The sequence below is a fragment of the Schistocerca americana genome, chromosome 10 (genome assembly GCF_021461395.2).
Source record: "Schistocerca americana isolate TAMUIC-IGC-003095 chromosome 10, iqSchAmer2.1, whole genome shotgun sequence".
In the NCBI taxonomy this organism is placed as follows: Eukaryota; Metazoa; Arthropoda; class Insecta; order Orthoptera; family Acrididae; genus Schistocerca; species Schistocerca americana.
In genome coordinates, this window is record NC_060128.1 from 175,492,012 (window position 1) to 175,513,483 (window position 21,472).

The following is a 21,472-nucleotide window of genomic DNA, read 5'->3' on the forward strand; positions in this document are numbered from 1 at the left end:
CTCAGCTCTCTCCTCAGTCTCCAAGCTCTTTACCCTGTCCACCCTCTGGTCCACCGGATTCAGGACTGTCTGCGCTTGCTCCACCTGGGGGGCGTCTCGGTGGCGTTCCTCTGGCTCCTGGGACACGTTGGTACCTGTGGAAATGAGGCGGCCGATATTGCAGCCAAGGCTGCAATCTCCCGTCTTCGGCCAGCTATTCAATCGATTCCCTTCGCCGATCTACGGAGCGTTTTATGTCGTCGTGTTGTTCATGTATGGCACGCGCATCAGTCGACACTTCCCCATAATAAATTGCGGGACGTGAAAGCTCTTCCTTGTGCTTGGACCTCTTCCTCCCGAACGCGTCGTCGGGAGGAGGTAATTTTAACTAGACTCCGGATAGGGCACTGTCTTTTTAGCCATCGACATCTTTTAAGCGGCGATCCTCCCCCTTCTGGCGCTGCAGTCCGGAACCGCTACGGTCGCAGGTTCGAATCCTGCCTCGGGCATGGGTGTGTGTGATGTCCTTAGGTTAGTTAGGTGTAAGTAGTTCTAAGTAGTTCTAAGTTCTAGGGGATTTATGACCTAAGATGTTGAGTCCCATAGTGCTCAGAGCCATTTGAACCATTTGATCCTCCCCCACTCTGTCCCCACTGCTCTCAGCTGTGGACGGTAGGACACCTTTTGAGTGCCCCTATTTTACTCCGTTACGCGCCCGTCTACAGCTGTCGCCTGATATATCGTCAATTTTAGCAGATGACACGCGCTCGGCCGATCGCGTTCTCGAGTTTATTAGTGCCAGTGAAATGACGTCAGTCATGTGAAGCTTTTTTTGGGGACAACCAACCCCTTTCTGTAGTGGATTTTTAAGCCTGCCTTCTGCTTTTACCTTCTGCTTTTAGTGTCTCCAATTTTTTGAGTTTCGTTCCCATTTCTGCTGGTTTCCATTTTCGGTTTTTACTGTTTCCTAAGCCACGGACCGGGCGCTAATGACCATAGCAGTTTTGCGCCCTAAAACCAAAACAAAAAAAACTAGCACTCCTCCTCAGAGCCCAGACATTAATCATATTTTCTGACTCTAAATTAAGAGTGGACGACTTACTAAGGTTCGTTGCATATGACTGGATGTTCACATTTTGTGCTCCCTTCCTTTCACGTGACATATACCTAGTTTAAAAAAAAAATTACAACTAGATGAATACGTTTTGGACTCACTGTACCTCTTAGCTACTGTTCAGCTGGTTGTCGGCCTTCTAGGGAATCATAGGCGAAAGTTTGCGTTCTCTCCGTTACGCCGCAGCCATTACGCAAAGCTTTCGTCTCCTATCTTGTTTGCTTCTGATAGAGTTGCGTGAGCAATTTCGATGTGTAAAAGGCAACGTCCTGACACTTAAGATCCTCCAGCCCAAATCGCTGAGGAAAGAAACATGAAATTTGGAGAAGGTGTGCAACTTACACCATAGGCGTCGTTTGAGGAGAGATTTTTCGAAATTCCAACCCGTGGGGTATGAAGGGTTCCTTCAGAAACGTCGCTATTAAGGCAATTTTGAAACTAGACCTCCGAAAAGTGGTATTTCGTTTCTCGGTCGAAAATACGTTTTTCAGCATTTTTGGGAGTTTCCACCTGTGGGGGTGAAAGAGTGGGTGAAAGCTGCTTTAAATAAATAGTAATTAAACTACTCTGAAAGTGTTTCTTTTTTCAAGGTACAACTCAGCATTCGTATTTGACTGCTTGGTTACAAATAGTCTGTTCCGCTGTGTTTGGAAATTCGACCTGTATGGGGTGAAATGACGAGGAGTTTTTATGGAAATACTTCATTGTGCACACATTTATGAACAGGGTGTAGCCATCGTTTAAGAAGGGATTGTCCGAAATTCTACTCGTAAGCGGGTGAAATACGGGATGAAAGGCTTTTTGAAAGTATGTCTTTATTAAGGGGATTTAAATTCACTTAAAGCTAGATCTACGAAAAATGGCATTTTGTTTGTCAGAAACAAACGTAGAAATACGTGTTACAGCATTTTTGGTAACGCAAGGACTAAGAGGGTAAAATAGTGAGCGTAAATTTTCTTGAAAATAATTAGTACTACTACAGGATTTTTAAGGCTACATGTATGACAATTGGTATTTGACTTATCGGTTAGAAACAAAAAATTTGTCTCGAAATTAAACCCCTAAGAGTGTGCAATACGTAATTAATTTTTTAGGGTATGAAAGTTACTATGGAAATGTCTCCAGAAGAATAGAAAAGACGCGATTAACAAAAACTTTGGACTCCAGCTACCAGTATGGTATTTCGCTCAGAAGTACATCCGGAAAGACGGTCCTTATATGCTCCTAATTAGTGTGAAAAGTTTAGGTGGTGCAATTTGTGAGGAACACAAGAAATTTCGATTAAACAACAGTAAAAAATATCTGCAGGCTATATAGTCTGTGCCAGCGAATCAGCGGGTGCTAAGCTAGTTTAACCACAAAGCCCCTTCAACGCTGAACTTGGAACAGGGAACGAGAATTGTCCTGTGTAAATGCTAGGTGCGAAAATCAGCTAATGGCATTCGTAGTGTTTGGTTCGCAGTCTGTAAACAAACTCATAGCAACCGAAAAAAACAAACGATACGAACGTACGCACCAACTTGTTACTGGCGCAAAAAATTTACCTGTAATTAAAACATTTCTTATACCATTGGCTCAGACAGAAGACATTGAGGCAGGGTCCACCGGACCTTCAATGCCACACGCACCAAAGAAGAGACATGGCGGCGACGCCGGCGGCCGGGTACCCAGAAGTTGCGAAATGGGATTCCCAATGCGTCGAGGGCGATTACCAACAGAAGCAGAACACGGTTCATCAGCCGGTGAACGGAAAGGGCGCCTCAGCGCGTGCGCTGACAGCACGCTTCGGGAACACACCGTCGCGTCCCCTTGCCTATTCACTGGCTCTTCATTCACTCTGGTTCGCTTGTGTTCACTACCAAGTGTTGCGGCTTGGAGGCAGCTACAGATGACAGATACATCAAATTAAACTTAAGGATTACGTAGCTGCCAGAGTTTGGTGTGCCTCTAACATTACCGCCTCTTCTGACTCGCTAAACATAACTTGCGAGCGAGGCAGGCATCAAGCGAAACAGGCATCTCAAGCATTTCCTCTCTTGCAGTTCCAGCACACTGGTAATCCATGGATAAGAGAATTATGTACTAGTGGCTTTCCTCAGTTCGTGACTGGTAACTTAATCATGAAACAGAACTAGATTTGAAAATCTTATCACAAAGTTCTTCCTGTATACGCCGCCGTGACAGTACCTGCGCCGTCGACCCCGTCGGTATCAGCAGATGTTGCAGCTCCTTGACCACAGGTACGATGCTTTAAGCGATTCTTTCACGTTCATCATTCCAAGAATATGACAATAATACCGATTTTTCTCCTTAACTAGCATACAAAACATATTTCAAATACACTACTGGCCATTAAAATTGCTACATCACGAAGACGACGTGCTACAGACGCGAAATTTAACCGACAGGAAGAAGATGCTGTCATATGCAAATGATTAGCTTTTCAGAGCATTCACACAAGGTTGGCGCCGGTGGCGACACCTACAACGTGCTGACATGACGAAAGTTTCCAACTGATTTCTCATACACAAACAGCAGTTGACCGGCGTTGACTGGTGAAACGTTGTGATGCCTCGTGTAAGGAGGAGAAATGCGTACCATCACGTTTCCGACTTTGATAAAGGACAGATTTAGCCTATCGCGATTGCGGTTTATCGTGTCGCGACATTGCTGCTCGCGTTTGTCGACATCCAATGACTGTTAGCAGAATGTGGAATCGGTGGGTTCAGGAGGGTAATACGGAACGCCGTGCTGGATCCCAACGGCCTCGTTTCACTAGCAGTCGAGATGACAGGCATCTGATCCACATGGCTGTAACGGATCGTGCAGCCACGTCTCGATCCCCAAGTCAACAGATGGGGACGTTTGTAAGACAACAACCATCTGCACGTACAGTTCGACGACGTTTGCAGCAGCACGGACTATCAGCTCGGAGACCATGGGTGCGGTTACCCTTGACGCTGCATCACACACAGGAGTGCCTGCGACGGTGTACTCAACGACGAACCTGGGTGCACCAATGGCAAAACGTCTTTTTTTCCGAATGAATCCAGGTTCTGTTTACAGCGTCATGATGGTCGCATCCGCGTTTGGCGACATCACGGTGAACGCATATTGGAAGCGTGTATTCGTCATCGTCATACTGGCGCATCACCCGGCGTGATGCTATGGGGTGCCATTGGTTACACGTCTCGGTCACCGCTTGTTTGCATTGACGGCACTTTGAACAGTGGGGGTTACATTTCAGACGTGTTACGACCCGTGGCTCTATCCTTCATTCGATCCATGCGAAACCCTACATTTCCGCAGGATAATGCACGACCGCATGTTGCAGCTCCTACTTCCTCTTTACCCCATCAGAAGTTCACCAGATTCGGATACTGTCACAAGGACATTTGATGCTTCAAAAAAAGTCGAGAATTCTCTGTACAAACTGTTAGTTCCTTTTAAAATTATGGAAAGGAGGGCGGTCAGGATAAAAATGGTTCTCTCGTTTTAAGGAGGATCTTTTCACATTGACTCACCACGTTCAGCGAAACCTTCATGGTTTGAAAAAGATCGTTTAAACGCAATAATCCACAATGATGGACAATGGCCATAGGTGCATCTCTGCTTGCTTGTCAGAGATCGGAAACACACATCCTGCATCGTTGCTGCTGCTGATGCATGGCGTCTTTATGCTAGCATAAGGAAAACAAAGGAATGGTTGAACCCAAACAAAGCAGCAACTCCCCACACAAAGACCTGCAAACATCCACAAAAGACAATGTCATGCATCTGGTAGAACAGCGATGGTGAAGTGTACTAAGAATTGCTTCCCCGAGATGTGACCATCACGGCTGACATTCACTGCCAACAGTTCGGACGTCTTGCAGACGCAATGCAAGACCAACGACCAGGAAGACTTCGTGAAGTGACTCTACTCCACAATAACGCCCGCCCACATTCTGCTAGTCCAACCAAAATCACTGTACAGGAGTTGGGTTGAGAAATCATTCCGCGCCCACTTTATTTCACCTGACCTTGCATCCTCAGATTTTCATCCTTTCCGCTCTCTATCGAACGACGTTCAAGGAACTTCCTTTCCGGATGAAAATGCCTCCCGAATACGGCTGAGAGAGTTGAAGTGATTTCTACAAGTGCAGAATCGATAAGTGACCCCAGGAACACTGGACTCGCATTCGGGAGGACGACGGTTCAATCCCGCGTCCGACCATCCTGATTTAGGTTTTCAGTGATCAAGGGAAATCACTCCAGGCAAATGCCGGGATGGTTCCTTTGAAAGGGCACGGCCGACTTCCTTCCCCTTCTTTGTCTAATCCAATGAGATCGATGACCTCGCTGTCAGGTATCCTTCCCCAACCAACCCCCCAACCAACCGACCCCCAGGATTGGTAGACCGTCGTATATAGTGAAGTAGAATATATTATTGATGACTAAAGTATCTGTTGTGTGTCTCTTCAGGGACTCGTGCACTTACCTAGTATTAAAAGCTAAAGTGATGACTGATGCCTTCTTTTGAATGCTTGCAGTTTGTGGAATTTCAGCCTAAAATAAAAATGATATATATGCTTTTGGGAGAGTGATTACGATGATTCCACAGGAGTGACGGTGGGCATGGTACTGTCTGTGAGAGTCAATTTGTTTGGAACTAACCAGGATGCGCCTGTAATATCGTCGTAAGTCCTTCACTTTGAACTATTTTCTATCTGCAGTCACTGCATGGATCCCCCAACCGTACAGTATAGTGGGAAGAACCATCTACAATAACGTATTTTAGTTTAGGTGGTCAGTCCATTGTCCTTCAGCAAAGGATATAAGTGATACTCCACCTGAACTGCGATTTGTGTGTGTGTGTGTGTGTGTGTGTTTGTGTGTGTGTGTGTTTGTGTGTGTGTGTGTGTGTGTGTGTGTGTGTGTGTGTGTGCTCCACAGAAGTTTACTCTCAATCTTGCAGCCTAACTGTTTTACCGTGTCACATCCAGGGAGGCCCCTTCCATCGACGGTGCTGGAAGGTCTCGTTCTGGTAATGCACATAACGGAATTATATTTGGACGAATTCATATTGTGGTCTTCCAGAAATTGTGCATAATCTGGTCAACGTGTCCGTGGATCTCAAGGTCGATTTATTTTGAGTTCGGATGGCTAGCGTAGATAGCAGCATTATCTGTGCCAAGTGAGTTCTGCCTCCCTGTGGTGTATAGTATGTGATCAAAAGTATCCGGACACCTGGCTGAAAATGACCTGAAAGTTTATGGCGCCCTCCATCGGCAATGCTGGAATTCAATATGGTGTTGGCCCACCCTTAGCCTCGATGACAACTTCCACTCTCGCAGGCATACCTTCAATCAGGTGCTGGAAGGTTCCTTGGGGAACGGCAGCCCATTCTCCACGAAGTGCTGCACTGAGAAGAGGTATCGATGTCTGTAGGTTAAGCCTGGCACGAAATCTGCGTTCCAAAACATCTCAAAGGTGTTTTATAGGATTCAGTTCTGGACTCTGTGCAGGCCAGTCCACAACAGGGATGTTACTGTCGTGTAACCAATCCGCCACAGGCCGTGCATTGTGAACAGATGCTCGATCGTTTTGAAGGATGCAATCGCCATTCCCGAATTGCTCTTCAGCTGTGGGAAGCAAGCAGGGACTTAAAACATCAATGTAGGCCTGTGCTGTGATACGCAAAACAAGGGGTCCGAGCCCCCCTCCAAGGAAAACGCGACCACACCATAACACCACCGCCTCCGAATTTTACTGTTGGCACTAAACACGCTGGCAGATGACGTTCACCGGGCATTCGCCATACCCACATCCTGCCATCAGATCGCCATATTGTGTACCGTGACTCGTCACTCCACACACCGTTTTTCCGCTGTTCAATCGTCCATTGTTTACGCTCCTTACACCAAGCGAGGCGTCGTTTGGCATTTACCAGCGTGATGTGTGGCTTATGAGCAGCCGCTCGACTATGAAATCAAAGTTTCCTCACCTCCCGCCTAACTATCATAGTATTTGCAGTGGATCCTGATGCAGTTTGGAATTCTTGTGTGATGGTCTGAATATATATATGCTAAGATGGTACCTATTCTTTCGGACATGCCCGAAAGAACAGATACCATCGGTGACCATGCAGTTAGTTAGAGTGAAATTACAATGAAATGAACACCCTTAGCTGCTTATAGGCTTTGACATACGTCAGTGGGGACAGATGAAAATGTGTGCTCCGACCGGGACTCGAACCCGGGATCTCCTGCTTACATGGCAGACGCTCTGTCCATCTGAGCCACCGAGAAAACAGAGGATAGCGCGACTGCAGGGATTTATCTCTGGCACGTCTCCTGCGAAACCAACATTCTCCACGTATTCTCCCGCACTACATTCGTAGTGCCCCCGCCCATTATACTAATTACTCACGGCGCGTTGCCGATTTCCGTAAGTTCGAGATATATATATATTAGTTAAGGCTCATCGGCCACTTGACCTTCTTCTTCTTCTTCTTTTTCTTCTTCTTCTGTGCGAATGCACAAACAGTGCCCGAACTCTTACGGGAATCGGCAACGCGCCGCGAGTAATAAGTATAATGGGCGGAGGCACTACGAATGTAGTGCGGGACAATACGTTGAGAATGTGGGTTTCGCGGGAGGCGTGTCGGAGATAAGTCCCTGCAGTCGCGCAATCCTGTGTGTCCTCGGTGGCTCGGATAGAGCGTCTGCCATGTAAGCAGAAGATCCCGGGTTCGAGCCCCGGTCGGGGCACACATTGTCATCTGTCCCCGTTGACGTATGTCAACGCCTGTAAGCAGCTAAGGGTGTTCATTTCATTTTAATGGTCTGAATAGATATCTATTACAAATTACTACCCTCTTCAACTGCCTGCGGTCTCTGTCAGTCAACAGATGAGGTCGGCCTGTATGCTTTTGTGCTGTACGTGTCCCTTCACGTTTCCACTCCACTATCACATCGGAAACTTTGGACTTCGGGATGTTTAAGAGTGTGGAAATCTCGCGTACAGACATGACGCAAGTGACACCCAGTCACCTGACCACGTTTGAAGTCCGCTCTCTCACGATGTCTGATGACTACTGAGGTCGCTGATATGGAGTACGTGGCAGCACAATGCACCTAACATTGAAAATTTGTTTTCGGGTGTGTCCAAACACTTTTGTTCACATAGTATATCATTAGTGTACACTGTATACAGGAAGGGCCCCAGAATGAATGGAACCCTGGGGAACTCCTGTCTCGGAGTTAATACTACTCTTTGGCCTGTCTAACATGAAATTTCCATAGGATGAAGCCAGGATCTTCGAAGGTATTTTGAGCATTCATACTACTGGAAAACATAGACCTTCATGCTGGATACGATGAGGGACCTTTCATACATCTAGAAAGGCCAGCCCCTGTGCTGTGCCTCTCAGCTGTAGCTCTTGACGGCCATGCAGACTTGCGACCTCACCTTTAGTGCCACGGTCGTCAGATCGGCCAGCGCAAAGATCGCCCGTTCAACCTCACCACTTTCGCCTGCCCACTCTCTGGCTCACCCTTCGTCGAGTTCTGCTAAATCTCGAGCCCACAAGTCAGACACCAAGACTTAGAAAAAAGAGCATACTCGTGAAGAGTTTTTATGTACCCCAACTTCACAACCATCGGTTCCTCCTTCCTCTAAACATCATACTTCCAAGAAGGCTACTAACAAACCCAGTTCCTCTCCTTCTCCGCCAAGGCGTGTCCCAATTACAGCACCACATGGCGGAAATCGCCCTCGGCCATCTTCTGTGTCGCCGAGGCGCACTGCTGGCGGCCGCTCAACCGGCCGATCGCTGGTGGCAGGAGCTGCTCCTGACCAACCTATGGATCAGGATCTTCTGCCTTCGGCTGAATGCCATTCCATGCTGTCGGTCGCAAGCTCTGAGCAGTCGTTGACAGCGACCTTGGTCACATTCCTCCATTTTCTGTTCACCCTATGTCCATTATCCACTGGAATATCCGCGGCTTCGAGCCAATTGGGATGAATTGTCGATCCTCATACGATCCTACTCGCCGGTCATCTCCCGTCTTCAGGAAACAAAGCTGCGTCCCCATGACCGCTTTGTTCTCCCTCATTTTCAGTCCATCCGATATGATTTCCCCTCTGTTGAAGGCACTCCAGCACATGGACTCATGATTCTTCTCCATGAAACTCTCCATTATCACCCAATCCATTTAAGCACTTCCTTCCAAGCTGTCGCCGTCCGTCTTTCCCTTTCCGGATACACTTTCTCTCTTTCTACTGTATACATTCCATCGTCCACACCAATGGCACGAGCTGATCTACTTCATCTTCTTGGTCAGCTTACACCCCCATATTTGCTGGTTGGGGACTTCAATGCCCACCACCCGCTTTGGGGATCTCCACATCCTTTCCCACGTGGCTCGCTATTGCTAGACGTCTTCCACCAAGCAGATCTAGTTTGCCTCAACACTGGGGTCCCTACATTTTTGTCTGCCTCCACGACAAATTTATCTCATTTGGACCTTGCGGTCGGTACTGTTCCGCTAGCTCAGCGCTTCGAATGGTTCGACCTTGATGATACACACTCGAGTGACCACTTTCCATGTGTCTTTAGACTGCAGCCCCAACTGCCCTACATGCGCCCGCGATGCTGGAACTTTGCCCAAGCCGATTGGACACTTTTTTCGTCTCTAGCGACTTTCGATGACCGTCACTTTCCCAGCGTCGACGATGAGGTCACACATATTACCGACGTTATTCTTACAACTGCGGAACATTAAATACCGCGCACCTCCGAATTGCCCCGGCGCCCCCCAATTCCTTGGTGGAACGAGGCATGCCGTGATGCAATACGTGAGCGGCGACGTGCTCTCCGCGTTTTCCTCCACCATCCAACTTTGGCCAACTGTATCCGCTATAAGCAGTTCCGTGCGCGATGCCGTCGTGTCATCCGCGATAGCAAGTCGGCAAGCTGGAAATTCGTTATTAGCTCATTCAACACCTTCACTCCCTCCTCGGAAGTTTGGAGTCGGCTTCGATAGTTATTGGGCGCGCCTAGTTTCTCCCCGATCTCTGGGCTCACTGTCGCGCATGACACATTGGTGGACCCCGTCGCAATTTCTAACTCGTTGGGTCAGCACTTTGATGAGATTTCGAGCTCTTCAAATTACCCGCCAGCGTTTCTCCCGAAGAAACGTGCAGCGGAAGTGCGACCTCTTGCTTTCTCCTCTCAAAATCGCGACAGCTACAATACTGTTTTCTCCTTGCGGAAACTCCAACATGCACTCTCTTCTTCTCGCTCCTCCGCCCCAGGACCGGATGGTATCCACGTCCAAATGTTGCTGCATTTATCAACCCATAGTCTGCGTTACCTCCTTCGCCTTTATAATCGAATTTGGACCGACAGTACTTTTCCCAGACGATAGCGGGAAGCTATCGTCGTTCCTGTTCCGCAACCTGGAAAGGACAAACATCTCCCCTCTAGCTATCGCACCATTTCTCTCACGAGTAGCGTCTGTAAGGTTTTGGAGCGTATGGTGAATTATCATTTAGCGTGGTGGCTGGAATCCCGCAGTCTTTTAACACCTGCCCAATGCGGATTCCGAAAGCATCGTTCTGCAGTTGACCATCTTGTTGCTCTCTCCACTTATATCATGAACAATTTTCTCCGGAAACGCCAAACAGTAGCAATATTTTTTGATCTGGAGAGAGCATACGATACCTGTTGGAGGACAGGCATCCTCCGCACACTGTTCTCTTGGGGCTTTCGAGGTCGGCTGCCCCTTTTTCTTCGCGAATTTATGGCAGAGCGCACATTCAGGGTGCGGGTGAACACTACTCTCTCCCGTACTTTCTCCCAAGAAAATGGGGTACCCCAGGGCTCAGTGCTGAGTGTTGTACTGTTTGCCATTGCCATCAATCCAATTATGGGCTGTCTCCTTCCTGATGTCTCGGGCTCCCTCTTGGCTCTCAACGGACCAGCCTTCTTGAACGACGTCTTCAAGGCTGTCTCGATCGCCTCCACTCGTGGAGCATCGAAACCGGCTTCCGTTTTTCTCCCAGTAAGACCCTTTGTGTTAATTTTTGGCGTCGTACGGAGTTTCTTCCACCCTCCTTACATCTAGGCCCTGTCAACCTTCCGTTTTCAGACGTCGCTAAATTCTTGGGTCTTATGTTTGACAGAAAACTGTGCTGGTCCTCCCACGTTTCCTATCTTTCGGCTCGCTGTCTGCGATCCCTCAACACCCTCCGTGTCCTGAATGGTACGTCCTGGGGAGCGGACCGAGTGGTCCTCCTCCGCCTCTATCGCGCCTTAGTGCGCTCGATATTGGACTATGGGAGCATAGTCTACTCCTCTGCTCGGCCGTCTATTCTTCGCCGTCTCGACTCTATCCACCACCGTGGATTACGTTTAGTGTCTGGAGCTTTTTACACCAGCCCTGTGGAAAGCCTTTATGCTGAGACTGCTGAACCTCCGCTGTCCAATCGGCGAGCAGTCCTTCTGAGGCGTTATGCTAGCCATCTGTCTTCCATTCCTGCTAATCCAGTCCGACATTTTTTTCGACACCTTCTTGGATGTAGGGTATGTAGGCCGCCCCTCCTCCCTACTACCACCGGGAGTCCGCTTCCGTCAACTGCTCCATTCTCTTTCCTTCCGCTTTCCTAAAACCTTCTTGACAACTTGGGGTACAGCACCGCCTTGACACCGTCCCCGGATCTGCCTGCTCCGTGACCTTTGTCAATTTCCCAATGTACTCCTTCACTTGTTTATCGTCGGGCATTTGCTGCTCTATGTGCACAAATGATGGAGGCCACACTTATTTACACCGACGGCTCGAAAACATCGTTAGGTGTAGGGAGCGCCTATATTGTTGGCAACACCCCAAATCACTTTCGGCTTCCCGACCAGTGTTCGGTTTATACTGCGGAGCTTTACGCTGTTCTCCAGGCTGTCCACTACATCCGCCGCCATCAGCGGATACAGTACGTTATCTGCTCAGATTCTCTCAGCTCTCTCCTCAGTCTCCAAGCTCTTTATCCAGTGCAACCTCTGGTCCACCGGATTCAGGACTGTCTGCGCTTGCTCCACCTGGGGGGCGTCTCGGTGGCGTTCCTCTGGCTCCCGGGACACGTTGGTATCTGTGGAAATGAGGCGGCCGATATTGCAGCCAAGGCAGCAGTCTCTCTTCCTCGGCCAGCTGTTCAATCGATTCCCTTCGCCGATCTACGGAGCGTTCTATGTCGACGTGTTGTTCATTTATGGCACGCGCATTGGTCGACGCTTACCCATAATAAATTGCGGGACATGAAAGCTCTTCCTTGTGCTTGGACCTCTTCCTCCCGAATGCGTCGTCGGGAGGAGGTAATTTTAACTAGACTCCGGATAGGGCACTGTCTTTTTAGCCATCGACATCTTTTAAGCGGCGATCCTCCCCCACTCTGTCCCCACTGATATCAGCTGTGGACGGTAAGACACCTTTTAATTGAATGCCCCTATTTTAATCCGTTACGCTCCCGTCTACAGCTTTCGCCTGATATATCGTCGATTTTAGCAGATGACACGCGCTCAGCCGACCGCGTTCTCAAGTTTATTAGTGCCAGTGAAATGACGTCAGTCATTTGAAGCTTTTTTTGGGGACAACCAACCCCTTTCTGTAGTGGATTTTTAAGCCTTCCTTCTGCTTTTAGTTTCTCCAATATTATGACTTTCGTTCCCATTTCTGCTGGTTTTCAATTTCGACTTTTTACCGTTTCGTAAGTCACGGACCGGGCGCTAATGGCCATAGAAGTTTTGCGCCATAAAACCAAAACAAAACAAAAAAAAAAACGCTGCAAGAAATGCGCGCCGTTGGTCCATGGTTACACTTTTGTAATGATCAATACTGTTAGAATGTATGCACAAGTGATTTACTGCGGCAACAGTAAGAATTATATCAGAAGGACAGGGTTTCTGAAGCAGATTTCTTATACATTTTCTTCGCTACATTCTGCAGAACTATTCAAATGTTGTACAAAGAACTCTAGAATTATGGCACATATATCAAGAACTATGAAAAAAGTATATTCCTCGAAAAAAAAGGGTGCTAACTGACACGACTGTTATTAATGTATAATGTAACCTTTTACATAAAATCTGTACTGTTCGATTGAAATTGTTGAATGCAATTTTTATTGCTTTAAGTATAGCGGGCGTTCAGACTGCTGGGACAGTGTGTGACCAAAAATGAACTGGAAAGCTAAGGGTTAAGGTGACAGTCATTGAGTTTCCTGTATCCCGAAAACCTCTTGGAGGACGTGGAGTGTCTCCCTGTTAGGAGCATGACTGGCTTTTTCCACTTTACACTGCTTTGTTAGCATGAAGTTTCCGAACGTTTGCATTGTACTTCGCTCATACGAAAAAACTGTTTTTGTCGTAAATTTTGATGCAACATACAGATTCTTTCATAAACTCAGTGGCATTGGGTTCTTGAAAACAGGCGCAAATGTTCTAACTTCGGTGGGTTGTGCTGTTGTACAGTACATCATGTGTGTAGTGTGTGGTAGTGACTTACCTTAATATCAGCTGTGTTAATCACGGGAAAACCAAAGTCCAAACCAAACAGTAAGATGCAGCAAGCATCCCTGTTTATTAAAGGACAAATTGAGAATGGTGAATTTACTGTTTATGGTGCGGACAACACAGCACTAACATAGTTTCTGACATAGGCCAACAGGCATAACGCTGCGCTTCGGTTTAACCAACAAAGGTCAGAAGTTGATATCTAATTACTGGTGAAGTTTGGCTAAATTTCCACTAGCTAATTCAGGCACTGTGGCATCTGTCCAAAGACTGTTTTCTGTAACGAAGGCTTTGTGGAGAGGAGCAAGAAAAACTAAAAGCCAGAAACAGTAAAACTCATGACAGTGACGTTTAATCATTTATTAGCCACCCTGCAATGACACACACACACACACACACACACACACACACACACACACTCCTACTCCGGTACCAGTCTGTACTAACATCTTTAAAGTAAAGTGTTTGAAATTGATGTTTGTATTTACATCCAAATTGTGCGTGCAATACAGCTCTTACGGTAGCCCCAATATACGAGGTGTGGCTAGAAAAAAATCGGACTAGTACTGGTGAAACAATAAAACGAATGCAATAAGGCTGAAAGTCGCGTGACCTGTCACGTGACTCTCGCTCCGCCTACTGCTCGAGTTTCATCTGCCTCCTGCACTCAATCTGCCCGTGGCGTCTGTTTTAAGTAGTTGACGTTTTGTCTGTGCATCCGAAAATGTTGAGTCTACAGAAAGAACAGCGTGTTAACATCAAATTTTGTTTCAAACTAGGAAAATCTGCAAGTGAAACGTTTGTAATGTTACAAGTGTACGGCGATGATTGTTTATCGCGAACACAAGTGTTTGAGTGGTTTAAACGATTTAAAGATGGCCGCGAAGACACCAGTGATGACACTCGCACTGGCAGACCATTGTCAGCAAAAACTGATGCAAACATTGAAAAAATCGGTAAACTTGTTCGACAAGATCGCCGTTTAACAATCAGAGCAGTGTCTGAGTTAACAGGAGTTGACAAGGAAAGTGTTAGGCAGATTCTTCATGAAAGTTTCAACATGAACAAAGTGTGTTCAAAAATGGTTCCAAAGTGTCTCACAATTGAACAGAAGGAACGCCGAGGAATGATTTGTTCTGACATCCTGGAAAACATTGAAAGTGATCCCACCTTCTTACAAAATGTTATTACTTGCGATGAATCGTGGTTTTTTACTTACGATCCCGAAACTAAACGCCAATCGATGCATTGGAAAACTCCTGGTTCTCCACGACAAAAAAAAGCACGAATGTCAAAATCGAAATTCAAGGCAATGATGATTGTTTCTTTTTGACATCAAAGGGATTGTGCACATTGATTGGGTACCAGAGGGACAAACAGTGAATCAACATTACTACATTAGCGTCCTGGCTACCCTACGTGAGCGAGTACGGAGAAAACGGAACGATTTGTGGAGAAAAAAGTCACGGATCCTTCACCGAGACAATGCCCCAGCTCACAGTGCGTTGTCAGTGAAGACGTTTTTGGCAAAACACAACATTCCCATCTTAGATCATCCACCCTACTCACCTGATTTGGCCCCCAGTGACTTTTTTCTTTTCCCTAAAATCAAGTCAGCTTTGAAAGGAACTAGATTTGAGACTGTTGAAGCAGTAAAAGAAAAAGCGACGGAAGTAATGTATGGCCTTACCGAAAATGATCTGCAGCATTGCTATGAACAGTGAAAAATTCGTATGGAGCGGTGTAGAGACCGAGGAGGAGAGTACATAGAAGGAGATAACATGAAATTGTAAATAATTGTAAATAAATGTTTTTTCCAGCATCAGTCCGGTTTTTTTTCTAGCCGCACCTCGTATGTGCTACCAGTTAAAACAGACGGCAGTATATCCTAATAGTTTTTGGTACACTTCTTGCATAGACTGCTTGACGACTGCGCATCATGCAATGGCCTGAGGATGGTACCGAAACTGGTACTCAGTTGGGAACATAAACTGTCTATAGACAACTTTTTTCTTTTTTACTGCTGTTAACCTATAAGTAGTATGGTAGATTACGTGAAAATAAATCATTATGAAGCCTACATTGAAGGTAATTGTATGGTGCCCAGATGTTTGCTCATCTGTCTTGAATTTATATTTTCAAAATATCCTGAAATGATTGAAAATATGGGCGCCCTAGCTGTGAGAACCTAAGAAATGAGAGAATCCTACGGAAATCGACGCTCCACACACGTGGCTTCAATGACTAGTAGACTTGGCCACTGTTTCTATGTTTTGATACAGTGTATCGATACGTGGAACTGTTTCAGTGTTTCGGAACAGCTGTGGTTCACTGTTTCGAAACAGTGGTGTTTCATTCCGCCCCTGTCTCGGATATCCGGACCAGATTCGATCTCGAGCCAGACATAGAAACTGTATCGTTGTTTCAAAATAAAGCTGTTTCAGTCCACCTGTGCTTGGAACGGACTGATTGTATCGAAACAGTGATGTTTCATTCCGCTCTGTGTCGGACGAGATTCGGGCTCGGCACAGGTACTGAAACACAACATACCACTTCGTGAAACACTTTCAAGAGTGTCGAAATCGTTTTGACAACCAATAGCATGAAGCTTAAGATATCCGAAAATAAAGCTTCGTTTCTAGATGACTGTCCTGTTCCGAAATGGCGTAATATTTGCTTTATAAACATTAACCAAACAATAAAACAACGCATACTATTCACATTCAAAATAATAAATATGTGAAAATCATTCAGTTAAATTACACTTTTTTATAACATACCTTTCTCTGTTCAAGTACAGTAATCATATTAAGAAACGCAAGTAAGCCTAGAACATTTTGAAGAAAAAAAAGGCATAGTGACAGTTATTATACATATACATAAATTTAATGTAGGTATAATTGCAGGCAATCTGTTCGACATATCACTGATAGTGTAATGGTGAACGGGAAGGGCTGGGAAGCATGGTGAATTTGTAGTTAAGGTTCGAAACACCTTGAAAGACAAAAATTTTTCTGTTATATTTTGTTATTTATTCGAATTATTTTGCATTATTTGTGAGTCCATAGTCACTGTGCCTATTATCCACAATGATTCGCTTTGTGTGCATGGGAATTAGCAGGATGGGTATATTCCCATACTAGCGGAATGTGGGAATCCCAGTACCATATCCGTTGTTTCTGCAGTTCGCTCCCAGTTCCGTTCGTGGTGGTTCTTCTGTCTTCAGCTATGGCTGTCCTCAGCCAATTGAAAAGAATGAAAGTCACACGACACGAAAGCAGCGCATTTGCTGCATGAAATACGAAACTGCCAAGATGCCTAAGTGATAGTTTCATACTTTCTGCGATATGATAAGCGCTCTCGCACCTCATTTGTGTTTATATGGACATACCTATACAGTAGACATTCAAGATGATAAAATGTCTAGGTTTATTAGATTACAAAACACAAACTGTTTCACTGTTTCGAAACAGCGTATCGAAACACTACATTGTACTGTTTCATTTGTTTCGAAACAGTTACGTGTTTCAGTTTGCCCATCTCTAATGACTAGCCGTATTAGTCAGCCCGTTGTACGCTTAGACCGTCGGCAGTTCTCGGGGAAATCCAGGTAGCAGGTCCCGCCTCCTATTGACCTCGGGAATTCCCCGTCCCCACCCTTTGCTGTCGCGGTGCTTCGAAGGTCAGAGACCAAATGAACATGGCCTCCTTGCTTCACTAATGACGGCTTCGTAAAAAGCTCGTTTTTCCTGGGAAGGAGTCGGCAGGTGCATTATCTATACGTGTACGTGACAAGTGGTGCATGACTGAGGGTTGTTCTGGTACCACAATTTCTTGCTATCATGTTGCGAATGGCGCACGGAAACAGCAGCTGTCGATAAGACTGTGTACAGTAGGCAGCTGAGAAGCAGGGAAGGGGGTGCCTTCTGTGTCTCCCTTTTCACTACTTTTGATCATCAACTACGATAATGGCGGTCTGAAAAACATTGCCTAACCAGTACACTGTAAGGTAGGCCATGTGTACTATTGTTCGCCACTTGTGATCAGCCCGTGGTACGCATATCATTGTTTAGAGAGAATCGAGGGAATGTGCATGCTGACACAATACACACGCTGTAAGCCAGAAACTAAAACTTGCAAAACCTGCAATAGTCCACGTTTTAACTGGATAATACGTTTTTCATGCAATGCTCGTTGCTTTGACAAAATACTAACCAAGTTATCCTTGTTTTAGGCCACTGCGCATAAGGACGCGCCTACACAGTGAAGTGAACCATTTGGGAATAAAACACCGGCTCCATTTGTTTTTTAATGTCACCTAACCAGCACAAGTTGTAGGTCAAATTGAAGGATCTTCTAACCCACGTCAAGATTGAGATTAAGTTATTTTCTCTAGTGATAGACACAAATGACAATGCCATTGACAGAGTTCTGTGCACAATCGCACCAACAAGTATTGGCACATGGTTGTAGGTTAAACAAAACATATTTCAAACAGAACCCAGACACGTGCCACCTTACATTACATGTTACAAATATGTCCAAATCACCTGTCTGTAAAGCAACATACAGCGTTAGGAAAATTAACATCGCTCTTCTGCATCCAAAAAAGTACTGGCACACGCGTATGAATCGGACCGTGTGTTCGTTTTCTTCACTGATGTTCACCTTCTAACAGCTAGTGTGCATCCCTTTAGCATCTATAACAGCACGTAAACGCCTAGGAATGCTTTGAATTAAATTCCGGGCGATATCAGGGGTAATTTTTGACCATTGCTCCAGGAGCAGTTTCTCCAGCTTGTATTTTAGCGGTCGGACGCTTTTTTCTGACTTGTGTGTCAATATGAGCCCACAGGTTCTCAATAGGGTTCAAATCAGGGCTCTGAGGTGGTGTTACAATCCTTCTGGGTGCATTGTACAGTAACCACTCCCGGGTTATCATGGCGGTATGTTTTGGGTCGTTGTCTTGCTGGAAATGAAACACCCCAGTAAGGACAAGTGTGCACTAGCGTGTAAATTACCTCGCAACACGTCGACGTATCTTATGATCCATTGTACCGTGGAATACAGCTAGATTTCAAACGCCGGACGCCGCCATACAGCCTTAGACCATGATACCGCCCCCGCCGTGTTTGACTGTGGGATGCATGTGTTTGATGTCGAGGTACGTATTCAGCTTGCGCCAAACTTACTTTCTTGCATCAAATCCGAACACACTGAACGTCGATTCGTCGCTAAACATCAGTGTTCCAAAACTCCATCGGCTTGCTGATGTAGTCCTTGACAAACTGCAGGCGTTTTTCTGCCGGTTAACTTCCGATATGTATGGGTTTTTCCTGGGAGAACTCATGTATGTTAGCTTCATTCAACCAATTTCGTATAGTTTGAGCACTAACCGTCTTGTCGGACGTTGAATAACCTCAGCAATAGTTGCTGCACTTGTAGTAGGTTCCTTCCGATCAAGTGCGATGATACGGCGACACTCGGGTTGTTTCGGACGTCCAGGACGACACTTATTCACTGTTGTTCCAGTCTTTTTATATTTATGAATGATGGCTCGTACCGTGGTGTAGCTAACAAACACCTCTGCTCCGATTTGTCGATAGCTTCTCCCATGTGAATGGAGCAATACCATTCTCTCACGCAACGCCACTGAATGTACCTTCTTCTTCGGCCCCATGCTGTCCACTATCGCACAATACAGCAACATACTAGCGACTGGGCCGTCCACAACACGCAGTGTCTATTGCGTCAGCAGATGGCGTTCCGGTAACCTGAAAAGCCAGCAATATACCGAGAAGCCACGCTCTCTGCCAATACTTTTTTCGTGTGCAGGGGAGATACATGTTTGCCCTTAACACTGCATTTCTTTCTTAATGGTAGGCACTGTGGGCAGAATTGTAATGTGTGGTATGTGGGGAAGCACGTACTGTTCTGTGTACGGGAAGGTGCGGCGTTTGTGACCAACAATGATAAATCGCACGTGTGCCAATACTTTTTGGTGCGATTGTTGTTAAAATTTGACGCTGATAGAGGTAAGAGGTACGAAAAACTATGGAAAAAGTTACGGAGCTAGTGCAACAAGATCTGTTTCACTGGGTATCTTCTGGGTAATCAGCCAGTTACAGCGAGAAGCCACAAATAAAACCAAAATACGCGTCACAAATTGTGCACCAAAATAACAACTAACGGACTTCAGAGTATGCGCTACCGCAGTTGCACTAACAGTGGCGCCTGTTATGAAAGAACACGTGAACACACTTTTGACACCTCGCGGGTTAATAAGTTTTTCTTTAAATGCTGTTAAACGTGACGTAGATTCCGTAATCTGAAATACACGGCATTAAAGCTACCGCGTCATGTAATGCTTATCCTCCTAGACCCAGAGAAACGTGACATCGGGATTGAGCACACCACCTGTTGGGCATGCTTAAAGGATCTTCGACGCATGTGTAGCTGACGTGACGTAATTGCCTTACGGGCCAAACACACAAGGATTTGATAAACAACAGTGACAGTTCACGGCCTTCACCACTCAAGGAAAAGTTTATGTCAACGCCACCAGATGGCAGAAAACTGCAGCAGACTTTCATCCCCGTTCGCTTGGTATAAATCCCACTGTGCTCTACCAGACTCATTAGATATGCCAGTGCACTCACTATACTGTAGAATTAGATTGGTTGCCAGCAGATGTTACAGTTATACTGATAAAATAAGGTTTTGTGGGTTTTTGAATGACTTACAGTACAGAACTTTCGGATTTTATCGTACAGTAAACCATTTGAGTTTCTGAGAACCAGAAGGGCCAAAAAGCACGTCGCCGTCGGTCGAGAGACTGTTGCATTTATTCGTGCTTCTGACTGACTTTGTGGTGACTCGGGTTTACCTGTGCTGTAGGCCCACATTGCATGTATAAACATTCACGAAAAGCTGTTTCTCAGATATTCACGTAAATGTGGGATCGATGACAGTCCTTTCAGCCCTTACGGTTTTCACCGCTTCATTTCTATTCCAGGCATAGGGCTATGTTGGTAGACATAACTCCTTCATCTGTTATTTGCACAAACGCCGGGTCGTGTTTGAAGTGTTCCTACTGTGCAGGAATTGACTTCAGTGTCCAGTGTCGACATGAATCCGTTTTTAAGTGCTAACAGAAAAGAAAATTACCAGGACAAGTTAGCTGCAAAGGAACTAGGGCCTTCCAGAGCAGATTCGTTCCCTGAGAAAGTGACTAAATCAAATAAGCGTGACTACAAGCGAATATTTAAGGAAGATTAAAACTTGCGCAAATTATTGTTCGGGTACATCTTGAGAATGTCTGAGTTTCCAGCCTGGAAGTTAATTCGTGGACTAATAAATGTTAGGCATCTTCTACATCTGAGTGAAAAAATTAAAAGCGCGAAAAATCCCAACTACACAAAAATGGAAAATGGCGAGTAGCGAAAGTTTACCAATTTCGTTCTTGCCCTAAACTGTACTTAATTATGAACAAAACAAAATTCGGCATAAACAATTCCTTTCTTCGGTAAGTTATGCATATTGGCAGTGGCTGTAGTTGTATAAATTTGCTTATAAAGAAAACTGTTAAGCATCGGATGCTATTAATTTCTCACTCTCCACTTCATCTCAATTCATAAATTCTTGAACAGCCAGTATGCATACTAAAGTGCCGCCACTGATTGTATACATTGCCTCAAACAGATACCAAGCACCCACCTGGAACAAGTGGCCGCTGAAATTAACACCCAGTCAGTCGGGCCGGAGCAGAATGTTTTCCCGACGATTCTGCAGAACACAATAGCCAGAATCAAAGTTCATATCGCTAAACTCAA

General features: G+C 45.8%; 1 protein-coding gene across 1 annotated transcript in view; it reads left to right on the forward strand.

Moving 5' to 3' along the window:
- Positions 1-2,733: 2,733 nt before the first annotated feature.
- The window catches only part of LOC124552356 (homeobox protein CDX-2-like), a 52,738-nt gene continuing 33,999 nt past the window's right edge, over positions 2,734-21,472 (forward strand). Inside the window, exon 1 of the mRNA XM_047126624.1 lies at positions 2,734-2,835. Within this exon, the coding sequence (XP_046982580.1) occupies positions 2,734-2,835 (102 nt within the window). The remainder of the gene's footprint in view (positions 2,836-21,472) is intronic.